Here is a 22,284-nt window from a genome sequence, read left to right on the forward strand (position 1 = left end):
CTCCCAGAAAATGGCGTATCCCAAACCAATCAAAGTTGTGCCCAGGAGGTGATTTAAGAATTTGTGCAAAAGACAAATCCCAAATGTGTCAGAGATCTAAATATCAAAAGGAAACCCAGAGAAATTCTAGAAGGAAAAAAAAAAGATTAAATTCCTTTATGCCTGAAAGTGGGAAAAAATTTTTTTCCTAACTAGAAACCACATCCAGAAGTAACAATAATAGAAAAGATAAATTTGACTACACAATTAAAAATAAATAATTTCATGAAAAATCACCCTGAGCAAAATCCAAAATAAATAAACAAACAAATAAATAAATAAGCTGAGGAAAACTGCCTGCAGCGTGTCACAAAAGGATATGTGACACTCTGGATCCCGGCAGGAACCAAATTCACTCCCAAATGGCTCTAATGAAGGGGTGGGCAGCGCTAAGGGAACAAACCGGGGCTGTGACTTGCGAGGACAAGTGGCATCCCAATGTCCTTAGTCCCCCCACCCTCCCCGGCTGGAGCCACGGGGAATAATGCAGCAGGTGGGAGCTGAGCTATTGGCAGGGAGTGGCTCCCCGGAGAGCTTCCTCAGGGAGAAGCTGGGCGGGCTTAGTCCTCTTAACCTTGGAAACGACTGTTTGCTGTTGGGAACATCTTTTCTTTATTTCTTCTCATTTTCCTTTGGTTTGCTTTGGGATATTCTTTTGAAAATACCCATGAGAATTAACGGTATTTCTGTTAAGAAAGTTGGATAGAAGACTTTTTCTCTCCTCTCAGGCTAGGGTAGTAGAGGGCCCCTAGTGGCCAATGTTGGAGCTGCAGCAGTTCCAGTGGATGACTTGGTGGGCCTGGGAGATGGATCAGGTGCAAAAGAGAGGGGGGAAGAGGAAGAGGAAATGGGGGAGAGGGAGAAAGGGGAGACAGATGAAGGGGGAGAGAGGGAGAAGAAGATTGGGAGGGAAAGAGGATTGGGAAAGATTAGGGAGGGAGGGAGGGAAGAATAGGAAAGACAAGAATGAAGAAATGCCAACCTGGGATTATAAAACATGGCATATTCAATAGTTGCTTTTAGCAAATAAGTACCTCTAATACCTTTATCCAACATAATACAATAATTTGTTTATCTACCCCCAAAATTAGAACATTTAAGTATTTTTGATTGATATAAAAAATAAATTTTTGCAGGAAAATAATATTGCTGAAAGAATTGTTCCAATTACTGTTTGAATGATGGCCATATGCTATCCATAAGCTATAGACTTAACTGAATTTAAAATGTTCCATCACAGATGGCAGTGTTCTACCATGTAACTGTGGTAACAACAAAAATTTATTAAAGGATAAATATTACCAACGGGATGGACAGATACTGAGACATAAATTTATGGTTGAATTATTAACATTTTCTTTTTCCTGTCTTGTTGGGGTGTCTCTGTTACTTATAATGTTACTTGGTGATAATGTGAGAAGTTTACATTTGAGCCCATTAGTAGAAGGGAGACCCATCAGATGGCTTTCCTGATCCCTGACCCTTGCTCCCCCTCTTGGTAAATCCTGCAGCAAGGTCAACCTGTGACTCCCCAATCTTTCTTTCTAGCAAATTACATGGGGATCCTTGAAAAAACTCAGAATCCTGGGTCCCTCCCAACACCTACTAATGGATGTTTCTGGAGGTGGGTTTTCTTCACACCAGCATTTGGAACTAAGGTCTTCAACACTCACTTACTGCTGGTGAAAGTGTATACAGGGTGGGGCAAAAGTAGGTTTACAGTTGTGAGTACTAGAAACAGTTTGTTTTTGTATTATTATTTATTAATTATTGTATTATTTCCATACAAACTGTAAACCAACTTTTGCCCTACCCTGCATATACTGTATATAGCCACTTGGAAAAGCAATCTGACAATATCTGTTAAGTTAAAATAAATCTATGCCCTTTGACCCAGAAATCCTACTCCTAGGAATCTACCCCATGGAAAGAAAAACACCAAATACAGACTATACATATGCAAGAATATTTATTGAAACATTATCTGTTGTGGCAAAAAATATAAACAAAGAGAACATACATCCACAGAGGAAAGGTTGAATAAACTAGAATAGCCATACTATGGATTATATTATTAAATAAAAAAGAGTTAGCTCTAGCTAGTTTGGCTCAGTGGATAGAGTGTCAGCCTGTGGCCTGAAGGGTCCCAGGTTTGATTCTAGTCAAAGGCATGTACCTCAATTGCAGGCTCTTGTAGGCTCAATCGTCGGGGCTCTCTCTCACATCGATATTTTTCTCTTTCGCTCCCTCTCCCTTCCACTCTCTCTAAAAAAAAAAATCAATGAAAAAATATCCTTGAGTGAGGATTTAACAACAACAAAAAAGAGTTAAAGTGGCATAAACTGCTCTGGAAGGATTTTTCACCATGTATATTGTTAAGAAAATATACCAATGAGTAAAAATATATGTTTTGGAAGTGTATAAAACTATATTGTGAAAGTATATTTGTTCAGGAACTTGTCAGCTCATATATTTCTCTGAAAGTCTCTGAGAGTTTGCAATGGCTGGCTTTTATTTCTCCTTTACTAATGGGTTGCTTTTATCTCCAAATCATGCCACAAGTTGAGAGTAGGCAATGTTTCCTTTTTAAAAATAAATTTGGATGCAATCAATTCTGCTCTTCTCTCAGCTCTTCAAATCCTATGGGTCTTCTAGACCCTTTCTCCCTACCCTATTACACTGCTAAAATATTTATAATTCTCATCCCTAGCATGCCCCTCCCCCCTTTTAAATTCCCCACAGCATGAATTCTTATTCTGTCACCTCCCCCCCCTCCACAGAACCTGGCCTACATTATATATTTTATGTGCATATTTGGGGGATGAAGGGTTGTGGATAGGGCAACTCAAGGAGATGTTGAAAGTAGCCCATTGTTTCCACAGAGCTCTTTGATTGTAAGGAACAGAGACTCCACCAAGGTTTTTCTTTTCTTTTTAAAAATGTATTTATTGGTGAGGGAGAGAGAGAGAAACATCAATTTGTTGTTCCACTCATTTATGCATTCATTTGTTGATTGTTGTATGAACCCGCCACCTTGGCGTATCAGGACAACGGCCTAACCAACTGAGCTACCCGGCCAGGGCACCCCCAGGGTTTTTTAAAGAGGGGGGGGGGAGGGTGCGGGTGGAGGTGGAACTTGATCTAACCATAAGCATGAGAAAAAGGGAAGTGCATTCCCAGCTCAGGGTCTAGTTCTTCCCCGCTCCTCTGTGACGGAGCCTTTGCTGGATGCTCTGACACGTGCCCTGCCTGCACAGCGACTCTGCGGCTGCGGTGCTGCACAAATCCGCTCTTGGTCCTCAGCTCTGTGGCTGGATCTTCAAGCCTGGATGGCACCTTCCCTCTTCCTGTTTACCTTCCCCGTCGGAGCAGGAGTGTCTGCCTGCCTACTGTTCTCCCGAGGGGTCCGCCTGTCTCTCCGGCTTCCCCCGCCAACCATCTCTGGACCCTCCCAACCCCTGCCTTGGCCCAGCGGGTCCATCAGTCTGCCCTTCCCACCGCTGACCAAGCCCGAGGTTCCCGTTCAGTAAACGCCCCTCGATGACGTCACCCAAGGAGTTCCGGGGGCCGCACGACGCTGACCACGCCCCGCGCGGGCGAAGCCCAGCCCCTCACCTGTTTCTCCTCCGCCCCTTTTCCGGTGCGTCGTGAAGTAACGTGGGTCACGCAACGTTGGCTCCTGGTCCCGGAAGCAAAAAGCGCAGGGCGGAGAAGAGGGCGGAAAGAAGGGCGGGCGTCGGGTCGGCGGCGGGGCGGGGCGGGGCGGGGCATGGTAACGGCTCGGAAGCCGAGGGGGCCGGGCCGCAGAGGCGGGGAAACCGGTGTCCGCTGCCGCCGCTCCTGCCCGCTCCGCGCCGCCCCCGCCGCGGCCATGATGATCCACGGCTTCCAGAGCAGCCACCGGGACTTCTCCTTCGGGCCCTGGACGCTGACGGCGACCAAGACCCACATCATGAAGTCGGCGGATGTGGAGAAGTGAGGCTCCGGGCCCGGAGCGGGGCGCGGGGCTGGGGCTGGGCTGGGCGAGAGCAGGGCGGCCCCGCGCAGCCCCCACCCTCCGCTAGGGCGGAGGCCAGGCCGAGGCCGCCCCCTGGCTGACAGCCCCGGTCAATCACCGCATCACCCTCCCGACCCTCGGTTGGGTTCGCCTGCGCGAATCTGTCACTCGACCCGGTTTGGGTGGCGCAGGGCTGTTTCGGAGGATCCCTACCTGCCCCACGTCCCTGCCCCGGTCACCTTTGCACCTCTCCTTCCTGGGGGCTCAGCCCTGCTTTCTGGGCGTCACTAATGGGGGCGATATGCTTGCTTCCTGGGGGGCTCTGCCCTGCTTCTGGGCGTCACTAATGGGGGCGATATGCTTGCTTCCTGGGGGGCTCAGCCCTGCTTTCTGGGCGTCACTAATGGGGGCGATATGCTTGCTTCCTGGGGGGCTCAGCCCTGCTTTCTGGGCGTCACTAATGGGGGCGATATGCTTGCTTCCTGGGGGGCTCTGCCCTGCTTCTGGGCGTCACTAATGGGGGCGATATGCTTGCTTCCTGGGGGGCTCAGCCCTGCTTTCTGGGCGTCACTAATGGGGGCGATATGCTTGCTTGGTTTTCAGCACGTCAGGTGCGCCGGGCGCTGGAGAGACGGATGGTGAGACATCCGGGAGGGAGGCAGGGTCTTGGGAGAATCGCGGGCTCAGAGACGCGGGGTGCGGTGAGCTGCGTTAGGCGGAGAGGCCGCGGGCAGCCGGATGCCCGACCAGCATCTCCATGAAGTTGGTGGGATGGGGAGGGTGCGTAGGTCCAGGAGAGGGAGAGGGAGAGCCCTGACTTGTTGGAGGAACCGCTTCTGTGTGGTGGGCCCTTGGGGGTCCCCAGGGGCAGGAGTGAGAAGGGGAGCCGGCCCTGCGGTGGAGACATCGCCCAGAGAGCTTTTGAGCCACAGGCTGAGGAGTTCTGAATTTTATGTGACCACCACAGGGAGCACTTTTGTACAGAGGAGCGGCATGATCAGCTGTAGACTCTGAAACAGGGATTTTTCAACCAGGGTGCCGCAGGAATTTTTAAAACATGCAATACCTGACTATTTAGTCGGGGCATGCCCTTAGATTCTCAAATAAAAAAAAATGACAACCACCAACACAATCGTAGCCCTGCGGTGTGACGGAATCCTTTCTCTCTAAAAATCAATTAAAATTAAAAAAAGGCTTGTCCGTGGGTTTTGGTTTGGGAATCGTCACCTTATAATTGAAACCTGGAGCCTTGGGAGTGAGTGAAAATCATCTAAAAGTCTTCTAGGAGAGAAGGAAAAGGTCATGAGATGGAACCCTGGGGAGCACTGGCCTTTTAAGATTGAGGCAGGGAAGTGGCCGGGCGGAAAGGCAAAAATACATATTTTTTGTCAGATTGGTAAAACATATATTTTGGTGTGCCGGAAAATTTTAGTAATTAGTATACATGTGCCATGAGATGAAAAAGGTTGAAAATCGCTGCTCTGAAAGATTTCTCTGGAGGTGACAAGGAGGATGGATTGGAGACTTCTTAGAAGATGAAGTCCCTGGGTTTGGTGACCATTGGATAGGGGAGGAAGGGAGAAGGAGGACTACCCTGAGACCAGATTTCTGGCTGGGGCTGTTGCATGGAAATCACTGCCAGGAACAAGGGGAGGGAGCGGAGCAGGGACAGGTGTCAGATGGAGGGCGAGCTCCCTTAGTTGGAATGTAAGTTGTGTGTGGGTCATAAAGTGGAGATGTAGTAGGCATTTGGATATAGTATTGATCCTGGAGCTTAAAAAAGACTTGTCCATGGTCCTGGCCTGTGTGGCTCAGTTGGTTGGGCATGGTCCCCTGCACCAAAAAAAATTGCCAGTTTGATTCCAGTCAGGGCAGATGCTGAGTTGCGGGCTTGATCTCTGGTAGGGGGACTGCCAATGGGTACTTTGCTCCCACATTGATGTTTCTCTCTCCCTTCTCCCTTCCTCTCTCTCTAAAAATCAATTAAAAAAAAGGCTTGTCCGTGTTTTGTTTTGTTTTTAATGTTTTTTATTGATTTCAGAGAGGAAGGGAGAGAAAGCGAGATATAGAAACACCAATGATGAGAGAGAATCATTGATTGGCTGCTTCCTGCACAGGAATGTGCTCTTGACCAGAATCAAACCTGGGACCCTTCAGTCCACAGGCCAGCACTCTATCCACTAAGCCAAACTGGCTAGGGCTTGTCCGTGGGTTTTGGTTTGGGAATCGTCACCTTATAATTGAAACCTGGAGCCATAGAGGTAAACTTGTGCATCTATAAAGCAGTCGCCTCTAGTTGTGTTTACTGTGTAATGTACTTACAGACTCTCTAAGAGGGGCTGGTTGCATGGTGAGTTTTAAAGGCACTCAAATCCTAGGTCTTTAATCTCTGTATTTGTTATTTCTAAAATAGATCTGCCAGAGTATACTTAGTCCTTCCTTATGACAAAAGAAAGGCTAGACCTTCACCCAGTCTAAATTTTCTGTGATGCATCACCCCGGGTGTTAAAACCTCTAGGGTGCTAAATAAATGGATTAGGGGAAGTATTGGATTAAGGACGCTTTCTTTAATGATTTAAGACATCTAAATCCCATAGAGGCCTCCTATCTTCCCTGCCTTATTAATGGTAATACCTATTTGTTAAGAGTGAAGGTTGGCCTTAGAAATGGCATTAAGCCCAGCCTGTGTGGCTCAGTGGTTGAGTGTCGACCTATGACCCAGAGGTCATATTTGGATTCCTGGTCAGGACACATGCCTGGGTTTCAGGTTCAATCCCGTGGTAGGGGCCATGCAGGAGGCAGCGATCAATGATTCTCTCTCATCACTGATGTTTCTCTCTCCCTCCCTCTCTGAAATCAATACAAATGAATTAAAAAAAGAGAAAGAAATGGTATTAAGATACTATGTTTGGCCAGTGTTTAAGATAGTCTGAATTTAGAACATTTGAGGCTGTGTAAGTTAGTGACAGTGATTCTTTTACATGTAACAGGAATATTTCATAGGACTACTAGGGGTGTACACACTCCATTTTACTTGAGCATAGTATCTTACAAGAATGTTAAATGTGATGATCTCTGATAATTAAGAAAAGGTTAAATAATATTTTCTGTTTTCTGTTTAAGAACACAGAAAAGTCTATATTACATTTTGAAAATTTTCCACAAAATAAATTTGGTACATAGGGTAACTGGAAAATTCGCTTCCATAGAACCTCTGCTTTTAGGTAACAAGGAACAGAGACCCAAGTTGCCTTAAGTGGTGGGAATTTAATAGTATGTGAGGAGAAAATCAAACACAGGAATTATCTCAGAAAATGAGCAGTAGTTCTTGTGGCCCCAACAGTAACTATATACAAGTCTCTACTCTTATTACTGTTACTAGAAGCCCAGTGCACAAGATTCATGCACTGGGGGGTTGGGGGGGGGTAGGAAGGGTGGGAGGGTTGGGGGGGTGGGTCCCTCAGCCCCGCCTGCGCCCTCTCACAGTCCGGGCCCCCCGGGGGGGGGGGGTCGGGCCTAAGCTGGCAGTCAGACATCCCTCTCGCAGTCCCGGGCTCTTGCAGTCTGGGACCCCTCGCTCCTTACCGCCCACTTGCAGTGGAGGTGGGAGAGGTTCCCGGCACCACCACTGCACTTGCCAGCCATGAGCCTGGCTCACTGCTCCTCAGCACTGCTTCCTGCGTTGAGCATCTATCCCCTGGTGGTCATAGTGACCGGTTCTGCCATTCGATCGATTTACATATTAGGCTTTTATTATATAGGATTTCTCCATCTCTGCTTTCTGCTCGCTGCTTCCTTGCTGTCATTTAACATTTCCACCCTCTCCACCTCACACTGCTCTTTCCTGCCACCTCTCTTGGTCTGTGCTTCCTTTGGCTGTCATTCAGACTTATGAAAAGAGAGGTCAGAGTATACTTATTTGGCCATGATTCAATTCAGCAAGAGTTCTCAGGCTAACATTGAAGGGTTCCTGCCAGCCCATAGATAATTGCCTTTGGTTGAGAAGCTGAACTTACATCCCTAAATTGAAAGTCCTGGTTTTGACTGAGGTGATGATGGGTCCTGGGCATAGTGATTTATATATATAGCTGCTTTTTTCAGAAGTGAGTAGCTTCCACTTAAAAACCTTTATAAACTCAACTTTCTTAAGGGTTAAGGGGACTAGTGCACCACCAGGGTCCCAGTTAAAAGGGGGCAGCCTCTACTCCGCCTCAGCCTGTCAGTGCTGTGTGGATTGCCAGGCCCAGCACTGCCAGTCTTCCTTTTTTTTTCAAAAAAGAGAAACCACGAGTCCAGATTCCTAAAAAGACTCTCAATTTGTGTTGACAACTATCTCTCAGTCATTGTTGTTTTGTTTTGTTAATATGGAACGCTTCACGAATTTGCATATCATCCTTGTGCAGGGGACATGCTAATCTTCTCTGTATTGCTCCAATTTTAGTATATGTGCTGCTGAAGCAAGCACGTCATTGTTGGCAACTATTTCAAATATTGTTCAGGCAAATCAAAACACATCTGTGGATTAATAATTTGTGATCCTGGCTTCATAGTGTGTCAAATATAACTTTGTTTTCTAATGAGGTTGGCCAAATGAGGGGCAAGTATTTATTTATTTTAAATATACTTTTATTGATTTCAGAGAGGAAGGGAGAGAGAAAGAGAGATAGAAATATCAATGATGAGAGAGAATCATTGATTGACTGCCTCCTGCATGCCCCACACTGGGGATAGGGATTGAGCCTGCAACCCAGGCACGTGCCCTGACTAGGAATTGAACTGTGACCTCCTGGTTCACAGGTTGACTCTCCACTACTGAGCCATGCTGGCTGGGTGAGGCAGGACAAGGCTCAAGTATTTATAAAGCAGCTGGCATAATGGAGGAGGCCTGGTGTTACTACTTACTAGCTCTGTAATCTGTCATTAGGTACCTAAACTCAGCGTTTCTCAGCTCACAAGGTAGTTTTGAGGCTCAAATTCTATCTCAGAAGCAATCTCTGATCATCCTACCTAAAACAGGCCCCCACCATTATCTTTATGTCGCTTACCACTACAGATAATATATTATGTATTTACTTCTCTATTTGTTACCTGTTTTTTAGCCCACTGCCAAGCCCACAGCCCTGGCCGGTCGCTTAGTTGGTTGGAGCATTGTGTGCACCACAAAGGTTTCGGGTTCTCTCCCCAGATGGGCACATACGGGAGGCAACTGATGGATGTTTCTCTCTCTCTACCCCTCCTTCCTGTCTCTCGAAAATATACATAAAATCTCCCCTCAGGTTAAGGTTAAAAAAAAAGATATACATAGAGAGAATAGATGATGGAAGCATTTATAGACTCTACAAAATATATCATGTTAATTAACTTACTCAGTAATGTAGGGATGAGAAGGAAACCAAAGTGTCAACAGTGATATAAAATAATCCTGCCTGACTTCTGGTTGTGCATAGGTTAGCTGATGAATTGCATATGCCATCCCTCCCCGAGATGATGTTTGGAGACAACGTTTTAAGAATCCAGCATGGTTCTGGCTTTGGGATTGAGTTCAATGCTACAGATGCTTTGAGATGTGTGAATAACTACCAAGGAATGCTTAAAGTGGCCTGTGCGGAGGAGTGGCAGGAGAGCAGGTGAGAGTCCGGGCAGTTGTGGGTGAAACCGAGAAGAGAGTTGAAAGAAACGATATTAGAATGGGGGGCTAGTATTATTATTAAACTTGGTAGTTGGATTATTCTAAAATTAATCTTTCTCATCTATAACATGGAGATTAGTTATGCCACCTCTTAAATGCTTCTTGAGTTAATTGCGTAACATTTGAGCTGAGCTCTGTGGAGTTTCTTTTTTGAGCGTTTAGTGTTCTTTAGTGAAGAGTACACTGTGTACTTGAATGTTCCTGTTTTTCAAGAAAAATGCTGTGATTTGCATTGAAAATTTGAGGACCTTTGAAATTAAGAAAAATTTATTTTCTTTGGTAGTCAAAGCAGCAATTATTTACTTTGTGCCTGTTATGTACTAGGCACCTTGGAGAATATGAAGGAGGATGGGCTTTAAAAAAGGTCCTCAGGCAGTGTAGCGACTAATTGGGAAGACTACTCAGCACAGGTCAAGTTAAACAGCAATAAGTGTGAGGAAGGAAGAAGGCCTTGTGTTAGTGAATTCTGACAAGCGTGTGTATTAGTAGGAGGTTTTACATCATGTGTGGAATGTAATTTGGTGTGATAATGAATGCAGATGATCTGCATGCTGCGTCACTAAATCTGATCCTTCTTATTTTGGTATTTGAGGAACGAGGGTGAGCACTCCAAGGAAGTTATTAAACCATACGATTGGACCTTTACAACAGATTATAAGGGAACATTACTTGGAGAATCCCACAAGTTAAAGGTAACTGTTATTTTTGCTTTTATGAGTCATTAGTTGTCTTGGACAGTCTTGGCATTAGAACTTTCTAGTAATGGCTTATGTTTTACTACTACTTTCACATGTTTATTTCTGTCGTGGGGGCTTCAGAACCTAATATGAGGGATTTTGCTTATTGATTATCAGCAGGAAATAAAGTGGAGGGATTTTAATTACATGTGGTTGGGGGCAGTGAACTACTGCCTTAATGTTGTCACTATCGAGGGGTGTTCAGGCCTGTGCTTTAGACCAGTGGTCGCCAACCTTTCAGACCTCACGGACCACCAGTGGTCCATGGACCACCGTTTGGAACCGCTGCTTTAGGCAGACCTGATAGCAACAGCTCCAAGTTGTACAGTTGAATAGAGATGTGGGCAAATAGGACTTCTGTCCTGCCTGTACTATGTGGGAACTGGTATGATCTTAGGGGAGTTACTTAATCTATTTATCTGAGTCTTAGTCTCATCAGTAAATTGGGTAAACATATGTCTGCCTCACAGCAGAATTTTGATGCGAGGTCATCCATGGGAAAGCTCCCCGTAGATTCTAAAGCGCTATGTGAATGTTAAAGTGCATCATGTAAGCCCTGCTTAGGGTGGATTACTCCATGATAAATACACCAAGAAGGTGGAATAGGTAGGTCTCCTATTGGGAGCTTTATTTACTTATTATTTATTTGCTTTGTTTGCCTATTATTTATTTTGAAATCTTACAGTGTGACTGAAATGAGGAAAATTTGGCTTAGGTTGCTGTTTGTAAGTATCACATTTTGTCATAGAGAACAAAATGTATTTCACTGTAACTATTTTCATTAAAAGTAGTTATTGGAGACCCCATATCATGTGTGGGTATTTAGGCAGAAATGTAAGGCGTTAGGGTTGTGTGGGGGCTCCTGGTCTCTGCGGAGATTGTTAGAATCTTGGGAAGCTGGAAGTTCGTGGCAGCAACTTAATTCTTGTCTTCACTTGCTGCCACTTCTGTATCCCAAGCGTTAACTATTTTGTGCTGCTTCCAAGACAAAAACACAGTTTTTGAGAAACCATGCATTCATTCATTCATTCATTCATTCATTCATTCATTCATTCTTGAGCTCTTACTATGTGCTGGGCAGTAACCCTAGGAGCCCTGGGTACACAGAGAACAGACAAAAATCCCTCCTTTGCAGTCTCATGGGGAGCAAAGTTCGTCAGACCCTTACAATGCTTCATAAGTTCACGTCTTTTCTCCTCTCTCCTGATTGAAGAGCTCTGGGGCCCTCTGGCACATGGTTGCCAGGAGTGAGGAAATTTCGGGAACTTGTTTTAATCCGATGCAGTAATGATGGTGATGACTGTGGGCTGACTTAGGAAAAGCCTCCTGGAGGCTGTGGAGTAGCATTAGCGACTTTCCTATGTCTCCAGCTCCTCGGAAAGACTTTTATGTGCTCCTTCTGACATTTTTCTTTCAGGTTGTGCCTACAACAGATCATATAGATACAGAGAAATTGAAAGCCAGAGAGCAGATTAAGTTTTTTGAAGAAGTTCTCCTGTTTGAGGATGAACTTCATGATCATGGAGTTTCAAGCCTAAGTGTGAAAATTGTGAGTATTGTGATTTTTGTTTAAAATTTCTTTCTTCTGTTTCTACCATTGGTCAGAAATGTAAGACTCACTTTGAATTATACCGTCTTAATATGATATCATGTACAGTTTCATTTGAGTCTAGAGTACATCTTACTAATTAATGTCTGTTATAAAATTCACAAAATCTTAATATATTTTTAAGGCTTTAGCAAAGCATTTTTTAAAGACCTGCCTGGTCACTTTGTACTTTGTTTGCTTATTATGTAATTTGAATGAAAACTATGACTTAATTTTCACATTTTGAACTAAAAACAATGTGGAGAGACTGAGCAGACAGCAAGGTGGATACTATGTAAGGAAATGACCATGTGTCAGGACTCAGTGCCCCATAAACTACACTCAGCTTCCAGCATCCAAGTGAAAACAGGAATGACAAGTATCAGTTCCTTGGAGGACGGACTGCTTCCATTACCAATGCCGCTAGTGAAACATGCGTAAAAAGAAAACAAGCAGGCCGCCACAGTTACTCATATTTGTTTATATTAGGTTGTAATTGGGTTTCTTAACATTTTCCAGAGAAATCACAACTTTTTATTAAATGCCTTATTCTTTAACACCTAGCTAAAATGTCACCTCCTCTATGAGGCCCTCCACAGCAGAGTTAAATATCCCTTGTCCATACTCCAAAAATACATTATTTTTAACCGCTCCATTATAGCACTTACCATAAGGTCTGTCAAAGATGGGCCCTAGCATCAAACATTGTTCTCAAAGCACAATCATGGTGAGTATGGTGATTTAAACAATAATCTCTCCATATAAAAGCCTAAGCGACCATTAGACTGGACGATCAGCTGGTAGCTATGACGTGCATTGACCACCAGGGCACAGATGCTCAATGCAGGAGCTGCCCTCTAGTGGTCAGTGCGCCCCCACAGCCAACCTCTCATGGCTAACCTCCCGCGGGGGGGCCCCCCCCCCCAAGTCGGATTGCCAACCAGGCCGAGGAACCCACCCGTGCACGAATTCATGCACTGGGTCTCTAGTTAAGAATGAAAACAATAAATCAAAAACAGCAGTAATTTGCTTTAAAGTCAAGATTTCTGTAGAATCCTAGGATTTTGGAATTGTAATGAATTTTTACAGAATCATTTAGTTTAGCCTCTGTATTTTATAAATGACTTCCCAAAAGACTAGTTTATCTAAGTTGGGGTAACTAATTTTGAACCAATATCTCTATTATTCTAGCATTACATCACTGTTTTCTGAGCATCCCACTCCCTATTCACCCATAATTCTCCCCCAATTTATCTTTGTCATTTAGATTTCTTCATGCTGACTCATTCAGTCATGTACCTTTCCATTTGTCTACCCACTCACAGAGCTGGCGGTGTTGAGTGTTCATTATGATGTGCATATCTGGTTGAGCACTTGTACCCAAGTGGGTGGCTATGTCTGTGATGTATGCAAGTGGGTAGGCATGTGGGGAGCACACGTGTTTGTGTGGGTGAAAGTGTTGGAGAGGGTGTGGGCATAAATGGAACATGTGTATACCAGAGCAAATAGTAAGTCTCAGACCGAAGAGTAATCATCACCGTGAGACGTTTTTCTTCTCACTTAGTGCACTTGGAGGTATGAGTGTGGACCAATGACGTTCCCTTGTATGGAAGCAGAGACTAGCTGAGAAGTAGAGATGTCTGGAGGATGCAGGGATGTGGTGCCAGAGAGTCGGGGGTAGGACACGTCTCATGGAGGAGGGCGCCGACGACTCCGCAGTGCTGGTGCGGGGGCCCTTGTTAGAAATGCCGTCCGGGGGACTTTACAGAGAGAGCCTGAGGTCGTTCCTCACGCCCCGCTTTTAATATAGAGGTTATTAAAACCTGGGTGATTCAGTGACTTGCTCTAAGTTACTGCTCTGCCATCTCATCAGACCCATCACTCCATTTTTTTTTTCTTTAACCAAATACTGTAAGTACCTTCTCCCATTTACTACCTGAAATGAAATTCATAGGTAAGGTACTACTTTTCAGTAAATTAACATAATGTCCTAATTATAATTTAAAAGAAATTGACTTGGAATAAAATGAGATGTATTTCACTAGGTAAGTGCATAATATGACCACTAAATGACATAGTGAAGTTGCCAGGTGCTTGTGTGTGCATATTGAGTCACTGTGGGTGTGACAGTTACAGATGCAGGCTGACAGTCAGTGACTCAGAGAACACAGGCTGGCATTCCATTGATGCATTTTTCAAAGTGAAATAATAAAATTCCAAACAAAACGAAGTATAATCTCTCCTTAGTTTACAAGGCCATTGCCTTTATGGATAATTGAGTGAGTTTTTTATTTATATGTAAAATGGAATTAGGTTCTAAGTTTAGTAGATGCCAGGTGAGAGATGTGGAAGTCTGTGGGATGCAGGGTTGGACTTTGTTGTATAGAGTCGTGCTGTGCACTGCAGAACAGCGACCGTCTCTGGTCCTTAACTCCTGAATGTTGGTGCTGGTTGCTCATCATTGTTGCTCACCACAGCTTTCCAGATGCCCTTAGGAGGGAGCCATTGTCTTAAAATATACGTGGATTGTGGTAGGATTGGGACTAGCACACAGGCCTCTAATTCCTGGTCTCCCCACTGTGCAGTGCAGAAACGGTACTTCAGCTTGCTTCCGTGTTGTGTCATGTTTACTAATTTTGAATTGGAAGAAATATTGTAAGTCATTCTTTCCCATACATTTTAACTAGCGCGCTGCTGGGTAATGATGTGTTTTCAGGTTGACTTGCTGTGACATATTGTCGTAGTCAGTGCTGCCTCCTGCTCTGTGTTACTGCGTCTTCCTTTGGGTCCCTTGCTGTTTAGCCCACCCCAGTGCATCTGACTCAGCCCTTTTCCCAGCAGCGAGCATCTGGCCTCTTTTGTTCAGCCCACAGCTAAGGGCCACCTGCTGTGTGCTGGCTCTTTTTCTAGGCAGCGGGGATCTGGTACTGAACGAAGCCAGTATTCCCACCACCATGGAACCTATAGTCAAATAGAGGCTTTAAGCAAGTAAACACATAAATGGATACAGTTATAGACCTGTTCATTTGTAATGAGTACTGTGAGAGGGAATAACAAGGGGAATCTGCGATGACATGCAGTGTAGGAAAGGCCCTTATGTAGAAGCCACTTTTGCATTGAGCTCTGAAGGACAGGAAGTGCTGGCCAGGAGAACACTCCAGGTCAGGGAACAGGGTGGGGAAAGGTCAAGGGCAGGAAAGAGCTTGACCTGTGGCTGGGGACTCTTAGGCAGTTAAGCCACTACCATCATGGGGTTATCTTGTTATTCTTTATTCTTGGTTAATGTTGCCCTGTGCTTATATGGAACTCCAGGCAGTTCCCTGAATGTAGCTTCCTGTTTCATGTACTTGGTACCTGCCGCCTCCTCTACAGCCAGAACTCCCAGCCAGCTTTCCTTCCACTCAGGTATCACTCTTGCTGACTTTTGTCAGTGGACTCAGGTACTTCCTCTGAGCACTTAAAAAAGAAAAAAGAAAAAAAAATATATATATATATATAAAATATTAAAAAATATATATATATAATTGATTTCAGAGAGGAAGGGAGAGGGATAGAATTTTCCCCATTGAAACATCAATGATAAGAGAGAATCATGGATTGGCTGCTTCCTGCATACCCCCTACTGGTGATCAGGCTGCAACCCAGGGATGTGCCCTGACCAGGAATGGAACCGTGGCCTCCTGGTTCATAGGTTGATGCTCAACCACTGAGCCACCCTGGGTGGGCTCCTCTGAGTGCTTTTCAAACCTTGTGCATACCTCTGTACAGCAGCCACCACATTGGATATGTCTGTTTTCCTCTTTGATAAACTCCTTGAACACTGGGATTGTATCCTTGCATCTATATAAATCCAATACCTGCTGTAATAAGAATTTGAACTTGGTAGGCAGTAAAAATCTATTTAGTAAATGGTCAAACATATTGTTTTTGATGACCTGAGGACCCCACACCCCTCTCTCCTTGCCACCAGAATCTACCTTTTCGCTCTCCACTAACTGTGGCTTCCCGGTTGTATTTGGGAAACAGACATTTATAGATGTGCCACAGATGGAAGATGTCAGGGACGGGAATGATGACCTGATGAACTTGGCTTTGGCAGTAGGACACAGTACCTAATCAGCTGCACTGCGTTAGAGCATTCCAGTTCAGGTCTCGAGTCTTTATTTTACATAAAGTGAATAAAAGATGAGCAGCAACAAAGAACTAGGTTCTTCTTTCATTTTGGTATTACTGGTGTTACCATTTACTGTAAGTACTACCATTTTTTAAAGTGAACATTACAATTTTCTCATTATTTAGGTATGTGTTGTCTGTTTTTTTCCAATTTTTTTTTTTTTTTAATCATCATCTGAGGATATTTTTCCCCATTGATTTTAGAGAGTAGAAGGGAGGGAAAGTGGGTGGGAGTGAGAGAGAAACATCGGGACCAGGGATGCAACCTGCAACCCAGGTATATATATGCCCTTGACCAGGAATTGAACCTGAGATACTTCTGTGCTCAGGCCGATGTCCTAACCGAGCAGCACTGGCCAGAGCTGTGCTGTCTTTTTAAGATAAATATTTTTTGACCTAGAAAAAAAATATTTTTATGGTATGAAACTGAAACCAGGATGTTAAATAATATACACAAAGTTTTGAGCCTTAGTTGGTGCTACAACAAAGAACCTCTAGTTCAGAGATTCCTATATAATGCTAATTCAGCCCTCCTCCCATGCTTTAACAAATTCATTTTCTTTTAGCACAGTAACAATATTTAATTGTCATTAAAATATTAATGCACTTTTTTTCTTTCAGAGAGTAATGCCTTCCAGCTTTTTCCTGCTTTTGCGGTTTTTCTTGAGAATTGATGGAGTGCTTATCAGAATGAATGACACGAGACTTTACCACGAGGTATCTAATCTCATTTGACGAGTGTACTAATTGATATTGGGCCTCTTTGTGTTGTTTCATGTCTGTGTGAGAATTTGAAATTGAACAGTGCTTTATAGTCTATGGCATGCTTCATAACCGTGGTTACTGAAACATTCCGTCTTTTCCAAAAGTTCTGGCAGCTGAAACTTCGTTCGACAAGACACTCCCTACTGGGGTCTGATGCTTCTTAAAAAATTGTTTGTACTTATCTGTGTTTAAGAAAACTGTCCTTGAACTCTTACCTTTGTTTATAGTATGTATTGTTTACATCAGCGGTCGCCAACCGGTGGTCCGAGGACCACTGGTGGTCTGTGAGGTCCGAAAGGTTGGCGACCGCTGGTTTACATAATGTCCTGATACTGGAAAGTTCTTCTAAAGTTTGAAAGCTTGTGCTCCATCTCAAGGAACTATTAACAAAGTTTATTTTTTTTTAAAAGGAGGGGGGAGGCTTAAACTGAGTCATGAAAACTCTTCCAGTAGCTTCCCCATGGCCTGCCTTTGTGAATGAATTTTTAACTTCAGATTTGTGGGGTGATGAATTAGAGACGAGACTGCCAGTGTCAGGGCTGTCAGGTAATGGTTACCTCTCCTAACAACCCAGTGAAACCTGTGCTGTGTGATCTCTGTCTCTTAGCTGACGCAGCCGAGGTAAAAAACGACTGACTGACTTTAATATCAACCACATGGGACAGCTAGTGGTGGCAGAGCGGGGATCTGAGCCCTGGGATGGGATTGCATTGGTCGTTTCCCACATCCTGACTTCGGGAAGGCTTTCCCCCGGAAATAATACGGGGGCTCTGATGGGCCTTTTCTGTTTAAAAGCGGTAACAGGATACTAAAAATAGGCTGCATTGTTTTCCTTCAGAAAGGGTGAAATCAATCTAAATTTTAAAATGCTTATGTTTTAACTCAACAATATTGAGTTTTTATGGAATTACCCTAAAAAAGATTCTAATATACAATAACCCACAAATATGAATCAGTATGTATATGGCAATGTTGTTTGTAATTCAAACAGGAGGGAAGGAGGACACTTACTGCCCATTGAATGGACATTGATTAAAATTTTTACTTTGTATCCATATAATAGAAAAATATTTAGTCATTAAAATTAATGCAAGAGAGTTATATTTAACTGCTTTGGAAAGATGTGCAGAGATTTCTAAACGTTAAGGATAGTTATCTATAGGAGCTGTGATGCTGATGATTTATACTTTATTATTGGATTGTTTACAATGAACACTAATCTGTCTTTTTTGATATGAAAGACTGAAACCTTACGGAGTTTAATCTTGTGGTTTTCTTTTATTGAAAAATGCCTCGCCAAAACCGGTTTGGCTCAGTGGATAGAGCGTCGGCTTGCGGACTGAAAGGTCCCAGGTTCGATTCCGGTCAAGGGCATGTACCTGGGTTGCGGGCACATCCCCAGTAGGAGATGTGCAGGAGGCAGCTGATCGATGTCTCTCTCATCGATGTTTCTAGCTCTCTATCTCTCTCCCTTCCTCTCTGTAAAAAATCAATAAAATATATTTAAAAAAGAAAAAAGAAAAAAAAAAAAGAAAAATGCCTCTAAAAACAAATTATGATAAATTGCTGCTTTAAAACCTAACTTTAAAAAACTTAAAAATTTTTTTTGTTGATTAATTGGTTTGAGAGAGAGAGAGAGAGAGAGAGAGAGACATCTCGATTTGTTGTTCACTTATTTATGCATTCATTGGTTGATTCTTGTATGTGCCTTGACTGGAGATGTTTTTTTCTGGAACATAAAAGTAGCTGCAGTTATGTAGGTAATGATAATATTGTAGCTTAAGGAAAAGCTGTAGTTCTGAACTTGAGTGACAGGAAAATCTCTTGCATTTCTCACTTATATACATATTTACTTTCAAGGTAAAATCTTGCTTGTGTTTCTCTTACATGGTAATTACTAAATCTGCTTATATTTTTGTGTCTGATGTTACTATGATTTATAGGGATTGGAATGAACAATTCAGAATTCTTGGTAAGAGTTAAATAGCTGTTCTCTCACTGGAGAATAAGGTAGTCTCATTGGAGTTCATGCCACCATCACAACCTGTACTAAAATGTAAGCAGCTTTGCTTGATAGAAAGGATTATAAAATAAATATAAGTAAACTTGTTGCAACTTTTTTATTTTTAAACCTAGGCCGACAAGACCTACATGTTACGAGAATATACATCACGAGAGAGCAGAATTGCTAATTTAATGGTACGGCATTTTAATATCAGTTTTCAGATGTAGAATTTTTTTCTTTTTAGATACATATCCCTCACCCCACCCCACCCACCCAACCACCCAAATCTGCATCCTTAAACCTATTCATTCACCCAAAGGGCTCAATAGGGTGGCTCCTACTCGATAGAACTGTGAGCTTACCTCAAATACAAGAACAGTTAGAGTTGCTGGGTACTATAGTCATCATCTCATCTGATTTCCACATTTAATCTGGAAAAGCTGAGATCCACAGGTGGGAATTACCTGGAGTCACACCTCCCGCTGATTGGCACCACCTGGATGTTCTTTCCACTTGCCACCCTGTGATGTCTTCCTACCCAGGCTCTTTTCCCCTCAAGTGTGGTAATTTCACACCATGACTTGTTCTTTTTGGCAGAATTTCTCTCTATTTTTGCTCCCCTGGGACTTGTAAAGGGCTTCCTTGGGATTTACAATTCTACAATAAGTTGCTGAAAATGTGATACCTTCCTGCAGACTTGACATTGTTTTTTCACCCTTTGTGCGTACCTCTGTCTGGGCCCAGAGTGTACACGGTTAGAGAAGTTACTGCGCACACTGCACTCTAAGTGAAGGCTAGTGCCTTCCCGGTACAGTAGCCACAGAGAAAGGGGACTGGACTAAGTGGTACTAAATTCAAAGAGAAATAAAAAAGATTCAGTAGAAAGAAAAGAGGTATTGAATTCTTAGGACATTTATGGCAGCGTTGTAAATACCATATCCCCGTGATCTTTGTGTCATTAAGTAACAGAGCCGAAGCGTCAGGAACAAAGTACCTGTTATTACCAGGTACTGGGTGGTGCTCCTTACCTACAGTTCCGTACTTCACCTTAAAACCAGCATGCTTTATGGCCAGCTTTCTAAAAAGTGTCAGTGCAATAACCGAATCGTTGCTGATATAATTTACGTGTTTCCCAGCATGTCCCACCTTCCCTCTTCACGGAACCTAATGAAATGTCACAGCATTTACCGATCAAGGAGACAGTCTGTGAGAAGCTATTATTTCCAGAAAAAATTGATCAGAAACCCACAGACTCACAAGCAAATGCGCCTGTGGAATAGAATGTGACACACCAGCTACTCAGCGTGGAATCCGATGGAGACTTTGACGATGTGGATGAAGTTTTTTTATTATGAGAAGTAATTGCCTTGTCTATGTGCAGATTTCCTGTAGACTTTAAAGGAAAGAAAAAGATTGCTGCAGGGAGATTCCACCCAACTACTGTTTGTACTGTCCTCACGTTCATAGTCCAGATTTGTTTCCTGGAGTTCACTTGCATTTCTAACTTGTCACGGGGATGTCATCAGTAGTGAGGTGTCTGTGTCATGAGCAGTGGGCGTACTCTGTATCCATTAGGAAACACTGTCCTCCCCTGGGAGGCGGTCGCTCTAAATCCCTAGGTCGCATGCGACTCGGGGCTGCTGTGTGCATGTTGTCCCCTTGCACCCTGGGCTTTGTGGTGTTTTCCCACTGCTGCACAGTCCTGACTTGCCTCCCAGGAAATTGACCTCATACTTTAATGATCTTCACCCCAATATTAAAGAAATGTACATTTCCTCTCTAAATTTAAATTGACTCTTGAAGTTTAAAGAAAATTTCAGACATAGAACCAAATAACCTAGTCTTTTGGAGAACGTAAGCTATGGAGCCCATGGAAACACACGAGCCTGGTTTGGCATTAATAGCAGAATGCAGAGCTGTCTTTCCATCTTCGGGTGCTATTTCCTATGCGCTTCTGCTAGTACTGACATTTTCACTTCCATCTTCCACGCAGCCTCAGAGTGGGTAAATCCATTGAATATTGAGGTTGGTATTAGTCCTAAAAGTTTAAAGAATCCATATGGATTGTGGTTCGCACATATCACATCAACCCTTAACAACCAGATTAATTTTCTGCTTAAAATATTTGAGAGGTAGCTATGGAGGGGGCTAATTTTTAAATATCAAAGCCAGTTTTCCGATTTTAAGATTCATATTGTTAACATTACAGGGAATCCAGTAAAGTGTAATTAGTACAAGAGCTGGGTAGTCCAGAAAGTACTCAAAAGTACATTTAAAGTCCATTTGACCTTTTAAACATTGTATATTCGTTCCTGCCTTTCTAAATGATCTTCCTAAAGTGGAAAGTGGTTATAAAGCACCAAGTAAGGAATCACTTAAAATGGATTTTTAAAATGACTTTTTTATAGGTCAGGGGAAAAAATATCATCCCCGTTTTTCCTGGTTTGAAATAACTGTTGTACATATTTCTACTTGATGGATAAATCATTAAATAAGAATATTTAAATAAAAGTGTTAGCAAAGCTCTTCAGGTATTATTAGCCTGATGATAAGTTTTAGTGAACAATACAATTGGATATTCATTCCTTGTTCGAACTCTGGTGCACTCTTGTGTGTATTGTTGTTTTGCTAATTGTATTACCCAATTTTGGTCTCAAATGGTTTTGGTATTTGCCGTCTGTTGCATCACCTGTGACATATAGGAAATCAAGATTTTGTTAACTTTACAAAAACACATGGCATGTTCACTGTGCATTAAATATGCCTGAATTTAATGTTTTCTCTTAGGCCAGGAAAGTAATCATACTGTACTCAGCTTTCTGTGTTATTTTATTTGCCATGCAGATTTGAACAGAATAGCCTCTTTTTTTCATGCAAATTGTAAGAAATGAAAAACCTATAAGAATATTCACTAGTTGAAATTTCTGGGCAGTATCATATATATCTTTTAAAACTTGATTCAGATGTCTTGCTCCTTGAGTCAGTCTTAGATTGCTTATTTTGCTTCATTGTTAAACATTGCAGGGAATTAAAAGAACTGACCTTGTTTTATAGAAGATGAGTGGTGCATAGGAAAATGTACTTCTGAAAATTCACGAGTTTATTCCTATGGAGAATACCAAGAAAACCTGTATTTGCCCATTGCTGAATAAGACATATGCCATTCTGTATTCATTTGTCCCAAGTGTCTTTTTGTAAGAGGAGAATAAACAATAAGGAATTATTGATCTGTTTTGCTATTTCATTGACTTAAGTTTTTCTTAAAGCTTAATTAAAGAATGGTTTGGTATA

At 43.0% G+C, this 22,284-nt stretch overlaps 1 protein-coding gene and 1 non-coding gene across 4 annotated transcripts; one reads left to right on the forward strand and one right to left on the reverse strand.

Annotated features, from left to right (window-relative positions):
* Positions 1–3,778: 3,778 nt before the first annotated feature.
* On the forward strand, positions 3,779–22,284 carry TIPRL (TOR signaling pathway regulator). Of its 3 annotated transcripts, none has more exons than XR_009449887.1 (7): positions 3,779–4,014; positions 9,484–9,663; positions 10,318–10,417; positions 11,880–12,011; positions 16,077–16,298; positions 16,845–16,940; positions 19,125–19,149. XR_009449887.1 is itself a non-coding variant. In XM_059674593.1 (7 exons), exons 1-7 carry the CDS (start codon positions 3,809–3,811, stop codon positions 20,271–20,273), a joined length of 921 nt encoding a protein of 306 aa, XP_059530576.1. In that variant the 5' UTR covers positions 3,785–3,808; the 3' UTR covers positions 20,274–22,284. The 3 variants fall into 3 exon arrangements, 2 of the variants coding, with proteins under 2 accessions (XP_059530577.1, XP_059530576.1); XM_059674593.1 differs by lacking the exon at positions 16,077–16,298 and adding an exon at positions 20,130–22,284 and having other exon boundaries at positions 3,785–4,014; positions 19,125–19,187; XM_059674594.1 differs by lacking the exons at positions 9,484–9,663; positions 16,077–16,298 and adding an exon at positions 20,130–22,284 and having other exon boundaries at positions 3,783–4,014; positions 19,125–19,187.
* Positions 8,395–8,501, reverse strand: LOC132221495 (U6 spliceosomal RNA). Its single transcript, XR_009450024.1, has one exon. It is a non-coding gene; the product is annotated as a U6 spliceosomal RNA (small nuclear RNA).

This window comes from Myotis daubentonii, chromosome 18, assembly GCF_963259705.1.
Source record: "Myotis daubentonii chromosome 18, mMyoDau2.1, whole genome shotgun sequence".
Lineage (NCBI taxonomy): Eukaryota > Metazoa > Chordata > Mammalia > Chiroptera > Vespertilionidae > Myotis > Myotis daubentonii.

Coding starts and splice junctions, on each gene's coding strand:
- TIPRL (XM_059674593.1), top strand. CDS start 3,809: ATGGTAACGGCTCGGAAGCCGAGGGGGCCGGGCCGCAGAGGCGGGGAA. Junction 4,015..9,483: donor AAGTCGGCGGATGTGGAGAA/GTGAGGCTCCGG, acceptor GGTTGTGCATAG/GTTAGCTGATGAATTGCATA. Junction 10,418..11,879: donor GAGAATCCCACAAGTTAAAG/GTAACTGTTATT, acceptor TTTTTCTTTCAG/GTTGTGCCTACAACAGATCA.